The sequence below is a fragment of the Rhincodon typus genome, chromosome 3 (genome assembly GCF_021869965.1).
Source record: "Rhincodon typus isolate 14 chromosome 3, sRhiTyp1.1, whole genome shotgun sequence".
Taxonomy (NCBI): Eukaryota; Metazoa; Chordata; class Chondrichthyes; order Orectolobiformes; family Rhincodontidae; genus Rhincodon; species Rhincodon typus.
Window position 1 is genome coordinate 113,143,704 of NC_063334.1, and position 18,360 is coordinate 113,162,063.

The following is an 18,360-nucleotide window of genomic DNA, read 5'->3' on the forward strand; positions in this document are numbered from 1 at the left end:
TATCTCCTAACTTCAAGCCAGTTCTGTATCCAAATGGCTAGTTCTCCCCGTATTCCATGTGATCTAACCGTACTAACCAGTCTACCATGAGGAAGGTTGTCGAATGCCTTACTGAAGTCCATATAGATCACGTCCACTGCTCGGCCCTCATCAATCCACTTTGTTACTTCAGAAAACTCAATCAAGTTAGTGAGACACAATTTCTCAAGCACAAAGCCATGTTGACTATGCCTAATCGGTCCTTGCCTTTCCAAATACATGTAAATCCTCTGCCTCAGGATTCCCTTCAACAATCTGCCCACTGCCGATGTCAGGCTTATTTGCCTGCATAGTTCCCTGGCTTTTCTTCATCACCTTTCTTAAATAGTGGCACCACATTAGCCAACCTCCAGTCTTCTGGCACCTCACCTGTGGCTATCAATGATACAAATATCTCAGCAAGATGCCCAGCAATCACTTGCCTAGCTTCTCACAGAATTCCAGGGGACACCTGATCAGGTACTGGGAATTTATCGAACTTTATGCGTTTTAAGACATCCAGCACCACCTCCTGTATAATATGGAGTTTTTTCAAGATGTTGCTATTTATTTGCCCAAGTTCTCTATCTTCTATATCCTTCGCCACAGTAAACACTGATGTAAAATACTCGTTTAGTATCTCTCCCATCGCCTGCAGCTCCACACATAGTAGGCCTTGCTGATCTTTAAAGGCCCTCTTCTCTCCCTAGTTACTCTTTTATCCTTAATGTATTTGTAGAACCCCTTTGGATTCTCTTTAACCCTATTTACCAAAACTATCTTGTGTCCTCTATTTGCCCTCCTGATTTCCCTCTTAAGTATACTCCCCGCTGCTCTTACACTCTTCCAGGGTTTCACTCAAACCCTGCAGTCTATACCTTACAAATGCTTCCTTCTTATACTTGATCAAAACCTCAATATCTCTAGTCATCCAGCATTCCCTACACCTAACAGCCGTGCCCTTCACGCTAACAGGAACATACTGTCTCTGGACTTTTGTTATCTCATTTTTGAATGCTTCCCATTTTCCAGCTGTCCCATTACCTGCAAATATCCGCCTCCAATCAACTTTTGAAAGTTCTTGCCTAATACCGTCAAAGTTGGCCTTCCTCCAATTTAGAATTTTAACTTTTAGATCCAGTCTATCCTTTTCCACCACTACTTAAAAACTAATAGAATTATCTTTACTACCCCAAAGTTGTCCCTCACTGGCACCTCAGTTACCTGCCCTGCCTTATTTCCCAAGAGTAGGTCAAATTTTGCACCTTCTCTAGTAAGTACCTCTGTGTAATGAATCAGAAAATTTTCTTGTATTCCTCTCCATCCAAACCCTGAACACTATGGCAGTCTCGGTCTGTATTTGGTAAGTTAAAATCCCCTACAATAACCACTCTATTATTCTTACAGATAACTGAGATCTCCTCACAAATTTGTTTTTCAATTTCTTGCTGACTGTTGGGGTGTCTATAGTCAATCTCAATGAAGTGACCGTCCCTTTCTTGTTTCTCAGTTCCACCCAAATCATAGAATCCCTACAGTATGGAAACAGGCCCTTCGGCCCAACAAGTCCACACTGACCCTCAGAGTATCCCACCCGGACCCATCCCCAGACACTACAGGCAATTTAGCATGGCCAATCCACCTATCCTGCACATCTTTGGATTGTGGGAGGAAACTGGACCACCCAGAGGAAACCCATGCAGGCACGGGGAGAATGTGCAAACTCCACACAGACAGTCGCCCAAGGGTGGAATCAAACCCGGGTCCCTGGCGCTGTGAGACAGCAGTGCTAATCACTGAGCCACTGTGCCGCCCACTTAACCCAGGGCGTTAAGCTTCCCTTGAGCACCGTGAGTCTAACTTCCCTGGACGTAATCCCAGGAATATCCTCCCAAATTACAGTCGTAGTGTTATCCCTTTATCAAAAATGCCACTTCTCCCTCCTCTCTCTCTCCTCTTTTCTATGATTCCTATTGCATCTATACCCTGGAACATTATGCTGCCGGTCTTGTCCATCCTTGAGCCATGTTTCTGTAATCTCTATGATATCCCAGTCCCACGTTCCCAATCATGCCCTGAGTTCATCTGCCTTACCTGTTAGGCGTCTTGCAGTGAAATAAATGCAGTTTAATTTATCAGTCCTACCTTGTTCTCGGCTTTGTTCCTGCCTGCCCTGACTGTTCGAATTTCTCCTTCTCCCAACTGCGCCAGTCTCAGACTGATTGCTTCCTCAGTATCTCCGTGGGTCCCTATTTACTAGTTTAAATCCTCTCGAGCAGCTCTAGCAAATCTCCCCACTATTATACGAGTCCCCTTCCAATTCGGGTGCAATCCATCCTTCATATACAGGTCACTTCTGCTCCAGAATAGATTCCGATGATCCAAAAATGCGAATTTTTTCTTCCCTGCGCCAGTTCCTCAGCCACACATTCATATGCTCCACTCTGTTATTCCTACCCTCCCTAACTTGTGGCACCTGGAGTAATCCAGATATTTCTAGCCTTGAGGACCTATCTTTTAAATTCCTGCCTAACTTCCTATATTGTTTCTTCAGATCATGTCCTTTCTCTTCCTGTCCTGTTAGTTTCAATGTGTACAACAACCTCCACAGGTCCCTCTCCCATTTGAGGATATTCTGCACCCTCTTCAAGATGTCCTTGATCCTGGCACCAGGAAGGCAACACACCATTCTGATGTCTTGTTGTCAACTGTAGAAATGTTTGTCTGTGCCTCTGACAATTCCACTTCTTCCTCTGGTAGCTCATTCCATAAACACACTGCCCTCTGTGTGAAAATGTTGCCCCTTAGGACCCTCTTAAATCTTTCCCCTCTCACCTCAAACGTATGCTGTCTAGTTTTGGACTACGCTACCCTGGGGAAAAAGACCTCAGCTGTTCACCCTATCCTTATCCCTCATGATTTTATAAACTTCTATAAGGTCACCCCTCAGCCTCTGACACTCCAGGGAAAATAGCCCCAGTCTATTCAGCCTCTCCCTATAGCTCAAACCCTCCAACCCTGGCAACATCCTTGGAAATATATCACTGTTCTTTACTATTGCTGTTCCAAAATGTTGGAACCTCCTTCCTAAAGGTGCTATGGGTGTCCCTGCACTCAAAAACCCGGTGGTTCGAGAAGGCACCTCACCACCACCTTCTCAAGGTCAGTTATCGATGGGCAATAAATAAATGCTGCCTTAGCCAGTAACTCAGGCATCTTGTGAATTAATTAGAGAAAATCAGAACTTTTTGCTTTGGAGAAGTTGCATTCAGCTTCTTGTGTAAGAGCGGTCCAAGGAAAATAAATGTAAAAAAAGGACTGACCATGAGGTGTGTGTATAGACACAAATTCTGTAAGTTTAATTTGGAACTGTTTTCTCTTGAGTTTAAACGGCAGATTGACAACTGTTTACTCATTACTCAATAAATAAGCACACTATTTCTTTGAAAACTTTATAATTTAATGTCTATCACCTTTTTAATTGCTTCCTAACTATGAATTTTGTTCCATTGTTAACTCTTCGTTTAAGATTCAAGTTCCATAACAACATTTTAACTGTTCCTTCCTTTAGCTGAAGTTTGCATGGTACATGCCCAATGGAATTGAACTGTGCTAAAACTGGAGGGGGCAAACTGTTATCAGTAAAATCAACATTGATATATTTGTCTAATTCACCTGACAACTTGTCTAAAATTTTTCATTTGTATCGAGTGAACCTTTTTTTCACAAAGAATGGCTCTTGGTTATGTTGTATCAAATACACGTCTGCAGTCATTTTGTCCCATTTAAACAATTCCATTATTGTAGTGTAAGCTGTGGCTAGTAGATAGCACTGTTGCCTTGGAGTGGATGTGCAAGGCTGTCTGTGTTCGAAAGATAGAACAATAGAAAACATGGAAAATAGGAGCAAGAGGAGTTCATTCAGCCCATTGAACCTCTTCGGCCATGATTATGATCATCAGTCCCACCCCCCAAGGAAACAATCTTTCTAGCCAAGGTAATATTAGTATAAGGTTGCCAAACATTCCAGTAGTTTTTGTTCTTCACCAATACCCTGTCCCCTTCACTGCTGTCATCAAACATTGGCAACCTCTTATGTGTCACATGTTGCAGTCACCTTGCATGCCATGAGCAGAACCCATTAAATGCATCCCCCAAACTGACCAGACATATCTTCTGGACAAATGAAAGCTGAGTATTATTATTAGGTTAACATAACAGATTCCTATTAAATGTACTCAACTGAATACCTATTGTCTTTATCTGAATTACATCCAGCAAAGCTTTCAGAAATAAATTGCTTGCTGGAATTATTAACTGATATCTTTAGTATTCATTTTGTGTTATACAATCTCAGGTTCTGTATTCAGCTATGGTAAATGAGTTGCGATAACAAAGGATTAGTGTTACTAATGATTTTTGGAATGTAGTTATGTATATTTAAATTACCGCAACTAGGTTTTATGCCATAAGCACACAAAGTAGGAACAGAAGTAGTCTATTTTGTACCTGAGTTCCGCCATTCAGTCAGATTGTGGATGATCTGTTTGTGCTTTAGAATTCCACATGTTCATCTACTCTGATAATCCTTAATTCTCCTGTATAACAGGCATCTATCCATTTCTTTCTTAAAAAAGCTTGATGCTCTCACATGCACTGCCTTCGGGGGCAGGGTTCCAAAGCTGCAGCCCTGTGACTCTAAAACAATGGCCCCTGGTTTGGATTTGACCACAAGTGGAAACATCCATTCCATGTCTATCTTGTCAGTCCACTCAAGATCTAATACACTTCTCAAGGCCTTCCTTTCTGTCCAAAATCCCAGAAGAAACAAGTCCAGTTATCCAACCTTTCCTCACAGAACAACCAATACATTCCAGATATCAATCTAGTAAACCTCCTCTGAACCATATCCAAAGCATTTGCACAATTTTTAAAATAAGGACACCAAGACTACAGTGAGTATTCACGATGTGGTCTCACCAATGCTCGGTATAACTGAAGCATGCCATCCTTACTTTTATGTTCGGTCCCTCTTGGAATAAAGGATAGCATCCCATTAGTCTTTTCAATTATGTGCTGTACTTGTTTGGTGACTCATGCATGAGAACACCAAGATCCCTTTGCACCTGATGTTATGTTAGAAATTTCAGAGATGAGACACAGATGTAACAAGTGTAAACTAATGCAGTTTACTGAGGATGAAACTACTGTGCATTGGGCCTGACAAGTGCAGGTTATGAAAACGGAAATAGATGTCTCTAACATGCCCTGTGACTGTACTACTGCAATATTTTACTATTTGTTCTTGGGTTGTGGCTGCAACTGGCTAGATTGGCCCTCATTGCCCACCTTCTCATTTGTGGTGAATTGCTGTTTTGAACTGTTGCATCTGGTAAGGATTTTCCCATCAGCAGAGTTGGGTAGGAAATTCTGAGACAACAACAATGGAGAAATTATAATATATGTACAACTCAGGATCCCTGCTGCCCTTATGGGTTTTGGAGATGCTGTCAAAGAAGCCTTGGTGAGTTTTGCAGGGCATTTCAAAATGATGCAATATGGAATTGAGTCTTGGAGTTAAATTATTCCTTAGGTTAAATTAATATATCAAAGCTTTGCTGTTTGTAACATCTCCAGTACAGATAGGCTGGGACATTCTGCGTCTGAGTTTGTTTGTCCATGAGGCAAGTTGAACTATGTTAGGCACAGACAATGAAAATCATCACAAATATGTAATTGGAGCCTGTACTTGCTGACACCATTGTTTCATTATTGTGTGAAAAATGATGCCTCTAGTGTTTATCCTTGTTGGAATTTCCTTGTCCATTGTATTTCTCAGAGCCTTTTCTAATGGTTATCTTGTGGCTGAAATCTTCTCCTGGTACTATCCTCAAGATATTGACATTAAGGTCTTCAACAATGGAGTCTCATTCCCTTCCAAGCTGAAAAACTGGTCTCAATTGGAGCACGTGAGTAAATAGTCTTCTGAGTATTTCTATTCGAGTGAGCCTGCATTAGATTAAACAATTCCTTCTCTGTGTAGATATGTATTCTTTTTACATAGTTGAAGTAGGAATTTAAGATGTATTCTTCCAAACCACCTTGGACAAAAGGTGGACATAATCTCCGCAACTGCACAAATGACAATGCTTGCACTTGAACTGAGATGCACTTCGACTTGAGTAAAAAAAAAAAAAAATTGGCTGTGAAGATCAGTTCGACACAGAAATTGTTTCAGGTGCAGGTTGCAATTAGTCCCCTTTATTTAAAGACATGACAATGAAATCGTTAAACCTTTAAATGTTCAGATCCTTTAAGTAAACCCTGTTTCTAACAAGCAGAAGATTTTACATGATATATTTAGAGGCTAGCTCTTTATCCTCTAAACAGCCTGTATCTGAGGCTGTTTTATCATGTATGTAACACAAAATGACAGTGGCAGATTTTTCTTGCAAATTTGAATTAACGTGATTTATAAATTCTTATAAAAATAGATCCTTTTATTTCCAATGGTTAATACCTGTAGAAGGAGAATTCAGTACAAACTAGTGCTTGAGTAATCTAATTGATTTTTGGTGGAATTACAGAGAAGGTTAATGAAGGGAATGTGGTGGATGTTGCTATCTGTATGGATTTAAAAAAAATGTTTGAGAAGGTACCGCATAGAAGGCAGGATAACAAAATTGTGCATAGGAAGGTCATTATGCAACTTGATTTAAAAAAAAATATTAACTGAAGGACAGAAAGCAATGAGTCATAGTGGCTAGATGTTTTTCAGACTGGAAGGTGGCAGACTGTGGTGGTTTTCAAGGGTCAGTGCTTGGACCATTGCATTATGTTTTCTATATGTAAATAATTTTGCCCTTGAAGTACAGAGTAAATTTCAAAATGTATCATTTGTAATAAAATTCAAGGAGTGGCAAACAATGATGATGATACAAATTACCTGCAACAGGACATGGATGGGCTAGCAGGATGTGCAGTAAAGTGACTTGAAAAATGAGGTGATAAATTTTGGCATAAAGGATTGACAGAGGCAGTATAGGCTTAATGACACATTTCTGAAAAATATATAGGAATAGAAAGACTGGGAGTGTATGTGCATTAATCTTTGAAGGAGGTAGAACACATTGAGTGAGTGGTTAGTAATACCTTTGGCATGTTAGGGTTCATAAATAGAGGTGTTGAATACAAAAGCAGCAAAGTTATGCTGAAGTCGTATAAAGTTCTGATTAAGTCATGCTAAAATATTGAGTCAGGTTCTGGTCATATTGTAAAGATTTGTGAGATCGTGAGAGGCTGCAGAAGAAATTTATTGACACATTCCAGGGAAGAGGGAGTTTAGCAAAAAGGAGATAACTGGGAGTAGATCTCCTCGGAGGAAAGAAGATTGAGGGAAATTTGATAGAAGAAAATTCATGAGTATGACAAACTTGAAAAAGGTAGTTGACAGGAAAAAGCACTCTTCCCATTAGCTGGAAGTACAAGGCACACAGATCTAAGATACTGGGCATAAGTTGCAGGTGAGATGTGAAGAGTAATTTTTTTTAATACATAAATTGTCAATAACCCAGAATGCTCAGCCTATTAGCATGGTGGATGCTGGAATGCTCAGTGATATCAAAAGGAAACTGGGTGGATACTTAAAGGAAATAGATTTATGGTGCTGGAGGAATGGAGCAGGGGCATGGCACTGACTAGATTGTTTTACAGAGAATCACAGTGGATTACTTGTTCCAAATAACTGTCTTCTGTAACATAAGTAATAGATAAATTTGGGTTAGATGGATATTAAGAGAAAGCAGAAAGCAGAAAGTGAGATTAAAATGATATCATAGGCCACAAAATAATAGGGCAAATCTACATCTGTTTCCAAGTTCTAAAGAAAAAACCCTTTCAGAATAGGGGAACTGACCTTAATTAAATATTTCAAATCACAGAGCTGTTTGCATAATAACCGAGATAAATACTTAAATCTATATATTCAGAATTGTACAATTTTTGGAGGTTTGTGTTAACAGTGAACTGCTATTACTCAACTTTTCCTTCTAAGTTCTTTTTCAGGAAAAAGTTGAACATTCCCAAGGAACTAATTTATGCTACAATGCACTCTAAGCCTGGTGGAGCCGAGTATCTGATACAACATATATACACCTTACTGACAAACAGGCAGTAAGTATTTTCATTCTAGACTTGTATTGTAACTTACGAATGAAATACCTTCACAGAGGCTGGTATCCCATCACCAAATCACCTGTTATTTACATGTGGAAAGTCATTGACAATGATCCAACTCCCTCAGAGCCAGTTCTCAGAGTGTCAGCCAGGAGTCCCTGATTGCACCAGATTAACAACCCCAATCAGAGAACTCATTCTATGAGGACCACCTGGCTGACATTGTTACAATCACTACACCTAAGGCAAATTGGTAAGTGCCTTATGTTGTTCTGCACAAAGGAAAAGGAGTAGGCCGTTCAGTTAGTCAGGTGTGCTCGTCTATTCAGTGAGATGATGATTGACCTGTGTCATACCTTCATCCACCTCTGTAACTCCATATCCATGTCTGGCAACAATGTATAAATCTTATTAAATGACTAATTTCAGTGGGATCTCCTTCTATTGCATATGTGATGAAGTTGAATACACATGCCAGTTTATAAGCTTAAAACACTATTACCAATTGTTTAGTGTCCTTTTTTAGACTTAAGATTTTATTTTGCTTAGTTTATTGAACAGCTGGGTAAGATGCAGTGAAACCATCTGCTCCGAGATTGCTTCTAAAGCCATTTGGCTGACAAGTGCACAAGATATTTTCTCTCCTTCCTTTGGACTCCAGCTTGATGCTTTTCTTATTTTTGAGATTGGCTCACAGTCTGTCAGAGTTTCACGGCATAATGAACACCATTGAACAATATGGGGTTACTATTACTTCCTTGTAATATGCTTTGTATGAATAAAAGAAGATAAAACAAAAGTAGCTTGTCTTGCACAATAACCAAAACATCTTTCTTCATGTGCTCAACACAAACAACCTGCATCACATAAATCTGAATTTTATGGAGATGAGCTGCGATCGAATTGTCGGCTTTCACCATCATTAAGCCTCTGAAACTGGCTGTAAATTCAAGATTTAGCATTCGGCCAAATTAGTGCATAAAACCTGAAATTACATTCTGGCATTCACTGCTACATCACAGCCTGCACTGTGGGTCATCCTGGAGAGAATCCAATTGGTGAAATCTGACCTGATACCTCTTTATGTGGCTGCATGTCATGCTTATTTCTCATAATGCTCCTGTCAAGTGCCTTTGGATGTTTTAATACATTAAAGGTGTTAAATAAATGTAAATGGCTACCTTTCATAGTGATTCTGCTGGGTCACCAGCTCTTAAAGCCATCCTTTATTGGTTAGTGGCCCCAGAAACAGCCAATTAATTCACTGCTGCTGACAGGATCCAGGCCTGGGCCTTGCTGATTGCTGAAGCAGTTCCCCTCTTGCTTTTAATCCTGCCAGCAGATTGGGTGCCTTTGCGAGAAAATTTATCCCTGCGTGTGTTGGATGTGGCTGAGCAAAAACGAGACTGGGTGAATGTAATTGATGCTTGCAGGATACAGAAACAATGTTTTGGAATGTACTGCATACCAAAGCTGGACAATAAGGAGCTGAGCAGGAGGTCTTTAGAGTAATTGAGTCTTGAAATAACAAAAGTCTGAGTGAGGGTTTTTAATGGCAGTTAGATTGAGGTTGAATTGCAGATGAATGATATTAAAGTAATAGAAATATGTGCTATCTGATTTGGAGGAAATATGAAGTCACAAATACTTCCCAATGAACGAGGACGCAAGGGTGGAGAATTGTCTAGTTTAGTCAGAATCATCGCCCTGGAATGATATGGACTTTTGTGGCCAAAAATTCAAAACTGCAGTCTTCATGATGTTTATCTGGAAGAAGTTTGAGTTCATCTAGTTCTGGGTGTTGGACAAGCAGTCTGAAAGCGTACAAGTAGGATAAGGCTGAAAGGTAATAGACATAGAGCCTGGCATCATAAATGTATATGTGGAAACAGACCTCATGTTTCTGAACAATGGCGGACTGGCCATTTTGGAAATGCTGTGCTTGGTGTTTTATCATCATTCCTTTTGTACCATACATGCAACAGCCCCTCTGTGTCCCCAACACCTCCTGACTCTTTCCATTGGAATCTCAAACTGTTCCTATTTGTGAGTAATGTCTCCAAGAGTGAGCACAGTGATGGAGAGGAGAAGTTGTAGAGGGTGGAGGGGTAAGGATGGATGTTTTTATCGGACTCACAAGGTGAGAATAGAGGGGTGGCAGGAAAAGCCATTTTTAGCACTTCTCTGATCTTATCGGAGCCAGTTCCACAAAAATAGCATAAATTAGCATAACGTTCTTCATGGACCTGTATTGCTTTAACCTTTGTTTTATTTTAAATTACTTCCTCTCAGTTCCTGATCTCAATTTTTGATTGAAATTGGAAATAATGCCCTTTTCTCAGCAGATATTTGTTTTTAAGGTTTTGGAGTAGATTTGTAGCTCGGGTTGTGGGTGTTGAGGTTGGTTGGCTCGCCGAACTGGTTTCTTGTTTCGCAGACGTTTCGTTACCATGCTGGGTAACATCCTCAGTGTAGCCTCCGATGAAGCGTCGGTGTGTTCTCCCACCTGGTTTTTAAACTCTGGGGTCCGTTGAGATGGATTGCCTCACTTCCGGTTTTCCTCTGTGGTGGAATGTACATGGGGTCGAGTTCAATATGTTTATTAATAGCATGCTTCGTGGAGTGCCAGGTTTCTAGGAATTCTCGTATCTGTCTCTGCCTAGCTTGTCCCAGGATTTGGTGTTGTCCCAGTTGAAATGGTGGTTCTCCTTGTCCATGCAGATTGAGATGAGTGTCTTTTTGTAGCCAGTTGGTGTTCATGTACTCTTGTTGTTAGTTTCCTTCCTGTTTGTCCGATGTAGTGTTTCTCACAGTCACTGCAGGGGATCTTGTCGATGCTATTGGTCCTGTCCATGGCGCGGAGTGGGTCTTTAGTTTAGGTGAGCAGTTGTAGGGTTGACGTGAGCTTGTGTACCACTGTGATGCCCAGTGGTCGTAGGAGTCTTGTGGTGAGTTCTGACATGTTCCTTATGTAGGGTAGGCTGATGAGTGTGTTGGGGAGTGTCGTATCTTTCTGACGTTGTTCGTGTAGGCATCTTCTGACCCAGTTCTTTGGATATCCATTATCCTTGAAAACCTGGAAGAGATATTCTTCTTCCTCTCGGTGTAGTTCTGTGTTGTCGCCCTTTTAAATAGTGTTCGCACACAGCTTCGTTTGTGTGTGCTGGGATGGTTACTGTTGAAGTTCAATACCTGGTTTGTGTGTATGGCTTTTCGGTGTACTTTTTAAAAGGGCAACAACACGGAACTGCGCCTAGAGGAAGAAGAATACCTCTTCCAGGTTTTCAAGGATAATGGATGTCCAAATAAAAAAATGGGTCAGAAGATGCCTACACGAACAACATCGGAAAGATACTACACACCCTGACACTACCCTACATCACACTACCCTACATCAGAAACACGTCAGGACTCACCAGAAGACTCCTACGACCGCTGGGCATCAGAGTGGCACACAAGCCCATGTCAACCCTACGACAACTGCTCACCCGAACTAAAGACCCGCTCCCCACCATGGACAGGACCAATGTCATCTACAAGATCCCCTGCAGTGACTGTGAGAAATACTACATCGGACAAACAGGAAGGAAACTAACAACAAGAATACATGAACACCAACTGCCTACAAAAAGACACGACCAGTACTCACTGATCTCAATCCACATGGACAAGGAGAACCACCATTTCGACTGGGACAACACCAAATTCCTGGGACAAGCTAGGCGGAGATAGGCACGGGAATTCCTAGAAGGTGGCACTCCACGAATCATGCTATTAATAAACATATTGAATTCGACCCCATATACATTCCACTACGACGGAAAACCGGAAGTGAGGCAATCCATCTCAACGGACCCCAGAGTTTAAAAACCAGGCGGGAGAACACACCGATGCTTCATCAGAGGCTACACTGAGGATGTTACCCAGCATGGTAACGAAACGTCTGCGAAACAAGAAACCAGTTCGGCGAGCCAACCAACCTCAAGATATTTGTTTTGTCTCCAAAAAGTACTTCATAGAGAAATGATATTGTTAAAGGAAAGAGATACTTTTAAAATATTCTTTCATGGTATTTAAATGGCATTGACAAGGCCAGCATTCATTGCTCATCCCTACTTGGCCTTAATATGGCAGTGAACTGCTACTGCTCTTGTTCTTCTCGTTGGTTGGGATTTTAGACTGGAAGGGTGCTGCTGAAGGATCCTTGATGAGTTGCTGCAATGCATTTTGTATATAGTGCACACTGTTGTCAGTTTGTGTTTGTGGTGAAGGGAGGGAATGTTTGATGGTGGTTAGGGTACCAAACAAACAGGTTGCTCCTTGAGTGTTGTTGCAGCCACCCCCATACAGGCAAGCGTAGAGCATTTCTTCATACTCCTGACATACCTTGTAGACACCTTATAAGCTTTGGGGACTTAGAACCTGAGTTACTCACTGCTGAATTTCCAGCCTTCCACCTGCTCTAACAGCCACAGTATTTATATGATTGGATCATTTTCTTTTAAATGATAACCTCCACGATGTTCATCGTGAGCAATTCCATAATAGCATCACTGTTGAATGTCAAGGGGAGTTGATTAACTTCTTACTTGCTGGAGATGGCACTTGTATGTGGCATATTTTACTTGCCATACGTCAGCCTAAGCCCGGATATTTTCCGGTCTTTGTGCTTGAGGACGTGGACTGCTTTGATATCTGTGGAGTCAGGAATGGGAGTGAATATTACGCAGTGGTAAGAAGATATTCCCACCTCTGACCTGCCTTCCATCATTAGGTCATCAATGAAGCAGCTGAAGGTGGTTGGGCCTGGGACACTACCTTGAGGAATTCCTGTAGACATGTCCTGGAGCTGATATGATTATCCTCCAAAAGCCACAGCTATCACCAAATTCACCAAAGGTCCTTAGACGGCACCTTACAAACTCACAACTGCTTCCATTTAGAAGGACAGGGGCAAATATATGGGAATGTCATCACCTGCAAGTTCCCTTCCAAGCCACTGACCAGGAAGTATATCACCATTCCTTCACTGTAGCTGGGTCAAAATGCTGGAATTCCTTTCCTAAGGGCAGTGTGGGTCTACATACAGCACATTAACCATAGTGGTTAAAGATAGCAGCTCCCCACATCTTCTTAATCGTGACTAGGGACAGGATATAAATGCTGATCAGCCAATAAGACCCATGTTCCATGAGTGAATAAAGAATGATCTTCCTTTGTGCTTGATACAACTCCAACCAGTGAACAGTTTATTCCCATTGATTTCAATATTGCAACAGCTCCCTAATGCTGCAGTCAATTAAATATGGCCTTGATGCCAAGAGCAGTCACTGTCACCTCATCTTTGGAAATCAGCTCTTTATGTTTGAGCCAAGGCTACAATTGAGTCAGGCCCTGGTGGAACTTAAACTGATTTTCATGGACAAGACAAACCTGGACAATTTTCCATATTGTTAGGTAGATGCCTGTGTTGTAATTGCATAGCTTTCTTTTCAACTTTGTTTTTAGTGTTTGAAAGCTGAGAAGAAAAGTAGATTTGAAAACTGAGAGGAAGCATAAATGTGAATAAACTACTAAAGGAGGCCACTAAACTAAATAGTAGAGAAGGTCCGTGAAATAACTCTGGACAAGTTTGTAACAAGGAATTTAGAGGAGAGACTTCCAATTGTTATATAATGATTCCATTTTATGATTGTCCAGAAAATTCCCTGTATTCATTATGTCCGGTGAAATTATAGAATTGTTCTAAAAGAAAAAGTGATGATTTTTACTGGAATGGTTTTGGAAGAAACCTTTTCTCAATGTGTGTGGTGCTACTAACACAGCAGACATAATAGGTTTTCCCCACCTCCCCTCTCCCAAATGGTAGAGAAAGAGTAGGGGGAGGGGAAAGTAGAATCATTGCTTTTACAGTATAGAAGGTCGTTTGATCCATCGTGCATGTACTGGCTCCCAAAACAGCTGCCCATCTAGTCCCACTCTCCAGCCCTATTTCTGTAGCCCTCTAACTTCTTCACTTTCAAACATATATCCAGGGCTCTTTTGAGAACTCGTATGGAATCCGCCCCCGCTTCTCTCCCAGGCAGAACATTCCAAATCTTAACAACTCTGAGTAAAGACATTTCTCCTCATCTCACTCCCATCTCTTTTGTTGATAATCTTGAAATTGTGGTCCCCTAGTTACTGCCGCACTAACTAGTGGAATCAGAATATCCTTCTTTACCCTGTCAAAATTATTCATAATTTTGAACATCTCAATAAGGTCACCTCTTAATCTTTACTCCAAGGAGAATAAGCCCAATTTCTCTAATCTTTCTTTATATCTAAAACTGTCATTCCTGGTATCATTCTAGTAAATCTCCCTTGAACTCACTCCAGGGTTTTAACATCTTGTATATGGTGCCTGGAACTGGCCACAATACTGCAAATGTGGTCTGACCAGTGATTTGTAGCAGTGTAACATCACTTCGTTGCTTTCATATGCTTTGTCTCTATTTATAAATCCTATAAACCAGCTTAACAATTGTTTCAACTTGCCTGGCCACCTTCAGAGAATCATACACATGACTCCCAAGGTCCCTTTGCTCCTGTACTCCCCTTAAAGTTGTAACATTGAGTCTGTATTGTCTCTTTGTGTTTCTTTTACCAAACTGCATTACCTCACATTTCTCTGCATTGAGATTCATTTGCCAGGTGTCTGTCCATTTGGCCAACTTGTCAATGTCCCTCTGAAGCCTCTTGGCATCATCCCAATTCACTATTCTCCTTAGTTTAGTATCATCTGCAAATTTAGAGATTTTGCTGTCAACATCCATCTCCAAATCATTTATATAAATCAGAAAAAAGCATACTGATCCCTTGGAAACACCAGTTCCAACTGAACTCCAATCTGAGAAATGCCCATCTATACCTAGCCTCTGTTTCCTATTTTTTTAGCCAACTTCTAATTCAGGTTGCCAGGAATCCATCAATCCCAAACATTTCTAATTTGCTAACCAACCTACCAGCGGAACCTTGTCAAATGCTTTCTGAAAGTCCAAATATACAAGATCCATAGCATTACCCTCATCCACTGCCTGTGTCACCTCACCAAAGAGCTCAACTAAATTTGTCAGACATGACCTGCCCTTGGCAATGCCATGTTGACTATCCGGTATTAACTGATGAGATTGAAATTAAAAAAAAGTGGGGCAAAAAATAAGTCTGATATTTCTAACATTGGGGTAAGATGATAAAATGGCCATTAGGGCTAACAAGCACTTCTTCGCTTTCCAAATACCTCACTATTTCCTAACAATGTAATTTCATTTGCATTTAGAGCAAAGCTTATCCTTGATGATGAAATGAACTTTATGGATTATGGCTACCAGCTAAAGCTGCCTTTGGTTGCCCAGACAACTGCCAGCAATGCTATTCACACCAACCTGACGTTAACTGAGCTGTTGGAAAACCCCGACATTTTCACATGCAGTCAGAAGGCTCTGGCTATTATCAACATGCATGTGCAACACAGACAACTAGCAAGGCTAGAACATCCAAGTGAGTAAGCAGACAAAACCTAAATCTATCTGTTTAAATCTGTTCAAAATATTTAAAGTGATAATTGTCTAATGTTTATAATAAGAAATAACAAAATTTAATTTCCACCAAGCTTTTCCTAGTTTAACTTTCTGTCAGTATTTGTCATAACTTATTTCATTTGTTGCAATACAGCTTAAGGTGAATCTTCATTTGGTGTGGATTCCCCACCATGCATTATTCAGTTTGTCAGGCCAACTAACCATAAGTTATCAGTTAACACAGAAAGGGTGAGAAGTAGAGATAACAAGCTGTAGAGGTGGACGAACACAGTAGGCCAAGCAGCATCATAGGAGCAGGAAGGCTGACGTTTCGGGCCTAGACCCTTCATCAAACTAGGTGCACCAATAATAAAAAAAAATGGAGAGATGTCTGGCTCCATAGGGTGCCATTTGGTTAATCACCTCTGTGCATCTCATAAAAGGAAGTATTCATTAACGTTACGGATACATTGGAACTATCTCTTTGCTGAGGTGTAACAACAGTTTTATCGTACCTTTAATGTCATGTGTGATGATGCTGTGGCTTTAAGAGATGTAGTTTTGTCCTTTTTTTAACGAAGAGAGGTTGAGACAGAGGTAGCAAGTGGTATGTTCCACTCAATAAACAGCTTGTGAGGCCTTGGGCTCTTTTAAAAAAAAAGTTGGAACAATAGGAGAGGCATGAATGGGTGGAGTCAGACTCACACGGAACCAGGGTTTTAGTCTAGCTTTCAGTAATTGCTGGGGTTTTGAAGCTGGCTATGAAAGCTGTCTCTCTGCCACAGCAAAAGACTGGAGTTCTCTCTCTATAGCAGAATTTTCTCTTGATGTTCTTTCCTCCTGGACTAGAGAGACATTGCACATGAGACAACCTATTTTAATGAATTTGCCTTTGCCAAGGGTAGGTTATGGGATGTTACTATATTAGAAAGGTTGCTGTTTAGTAGTTAAATAATCTATTATTCTGTTAAGTCTTCCAATAGATTTAAAATTAGACTAATTCTTCAATCTTTTGTTTGTATTTTAACTATCGAGTAAGAATAAAGTGTGTTTTGCTTAAAGCCAAGTATAACCAATCAAATTACATCAGCAACACAGCACCTTACACTTGCCTTTAAATAAGAAAAAATAGGGTCTAAGCTATCTGCTTGATATATTTACAGGAGATTGGTCTGGTCCATTACACGTAACAAAATGCATCACAGGAGCATTATCATACAAAAACTGACATAAAACCAAAAAGGGAGGTGTTAAGAGTTTTAAAGAACATTTTATTCTGTGTGTATATATATATGTGTGTGTGTGTGTGTGTGTGTATGTGTGTGTTGTGTCTCTCCTGTATGAACGGTTCGTTGAGAAGACACTGTGGCAAGAGGATGTACGGAAAAAGAACTGGAGAAAGGAATGCCAACAACCTCAAGGCCAAGGACCAGTTCCACCTCCTAGAAACACTTGTGTTTGGAGATGCGGTTGCAGGATCAGGCTCATCAGCCACACAAGGACTCAAAGAACCCATGATCTGTGACACAGAATTTCCTAAGTGGACAGTTATACACATTAGCAAGTGATTGCTGATGACGATGTTGGGTGTGTGTGTGCATGCGTGTGCGCACTTTGTAGGGGGTTGGGTGGGTGCAGTGTTGGAAAGTTTGAGGTTGGCCGGGGGAATTCCGGAGCATAGGGCCCAGGAAGAACATAATAAATAGAAGCAAGAGTAGGTTATTTAGATCCTCAGGCCTGCCCTGCAATTCTATGAGATCATGGCTGATCTGTCCCAGACCTCAATTCTTCTTTAGTTTCAGCTTGTTAAAGTCTTCAACTCCTCGATAATTCAAAAATCTATCCAGCCTCCTCAGCTGTCTGAAATAAAAGAATTCCAGATGTTCATTTCCCTCTGAGAGAAAAAATTCCTTTGCTTCTCAGTTTTAAGTGAGTACCCCATATTTTGTGACCAAGTTCTGAAGTTTGAGATCCCCTACTAGTAAAAACGTCTTTACAATATCCACTTTGTCAAGTCCTCAGAATCTTGTATGCTTCAATAAGATCACCCTCATTCTTTTAAAGTCTAATAAATAAAGGCTATTTAGCTATTTTTTATAAGTCCACTCTTCATCTGAGGAATCAATCCAATGAATCCTTTTTGAATTACCTCCAATACTAATATACCTTTTCTTAACTAAGAGGACTTGAACCGTGCACAGTACTCGAGGTGCAGCCTCACCAATCCATAAGGCCATAAGACATAGGAGCAGAAATTCGGCCATTCGGCCCATCGAGCCTGCTCCGCCATTAATCATGGCTGATAAGTTCCTCAACCCCATTCTCCTGCTTTCTCCCCGTAACCTTTGATCCCCTTGATAATCAAGAACCTATCTATCTCAGTCTTAAATGTACTCAATGACCTGTCCTCCACAGCCTTTTGTGGCAGTGAATTCCATAGATTCACCACTCTCTTGCTGAGGTACTTTCTCCTTATCTCCGTTCTAAAAGGTCTTCCCTTTACTCTAAGGCTGTGCCCTCGGGTCCTAGACTCTCCTACCAATGGAAGCATCTTCCCAACCTCCACTCTGTCCAGGCCATTCAGTATTTTGAAAGTTTCAATTAGATC

At 40.8% G+C, this 18,360-nt stretch overlaps 1 protein-coding gene across 2 annotated transcripts in view; it reads left to right on the forward strand.

Annotated features, from left to right (window-relative positions):
- The window catches only part of spata4 (spermatogenesis associated 4), a 49,658-nt gene that overhangs the window by 21,347 nt on the left and 9,951 nt on the right, over window positions 1-18,360 (forward strand). The window contains exons 2-5 of one of the 2 annotated variants that reach the window (XM_048595223.1): window positions 5,858-5,987; window positions 8,072-8,190; window positions 15,512-15,732; window positions 17,151-17,962. In XM_048595223.1, coding sequence (XP_048451180.1) covers window positions 5,858-5,987; window positions 8,072-8,190; window positions 15,512-15,732; window positions 17,151-17,320 — 640 coding nt within the window. In that variant the 3' untranslated portion in view covers window positions 17,321-17,962. Of the gene's footprint in view, window positions 1-5,857; window positions 5,988-8,071; window positions 8,191-15,511; window positions 15,733-17,150; window positions 17,963-18,360 lie in introns of those variants that run through there. The other variant, XM_048595222.1, reaches the window with a different exon arrangement.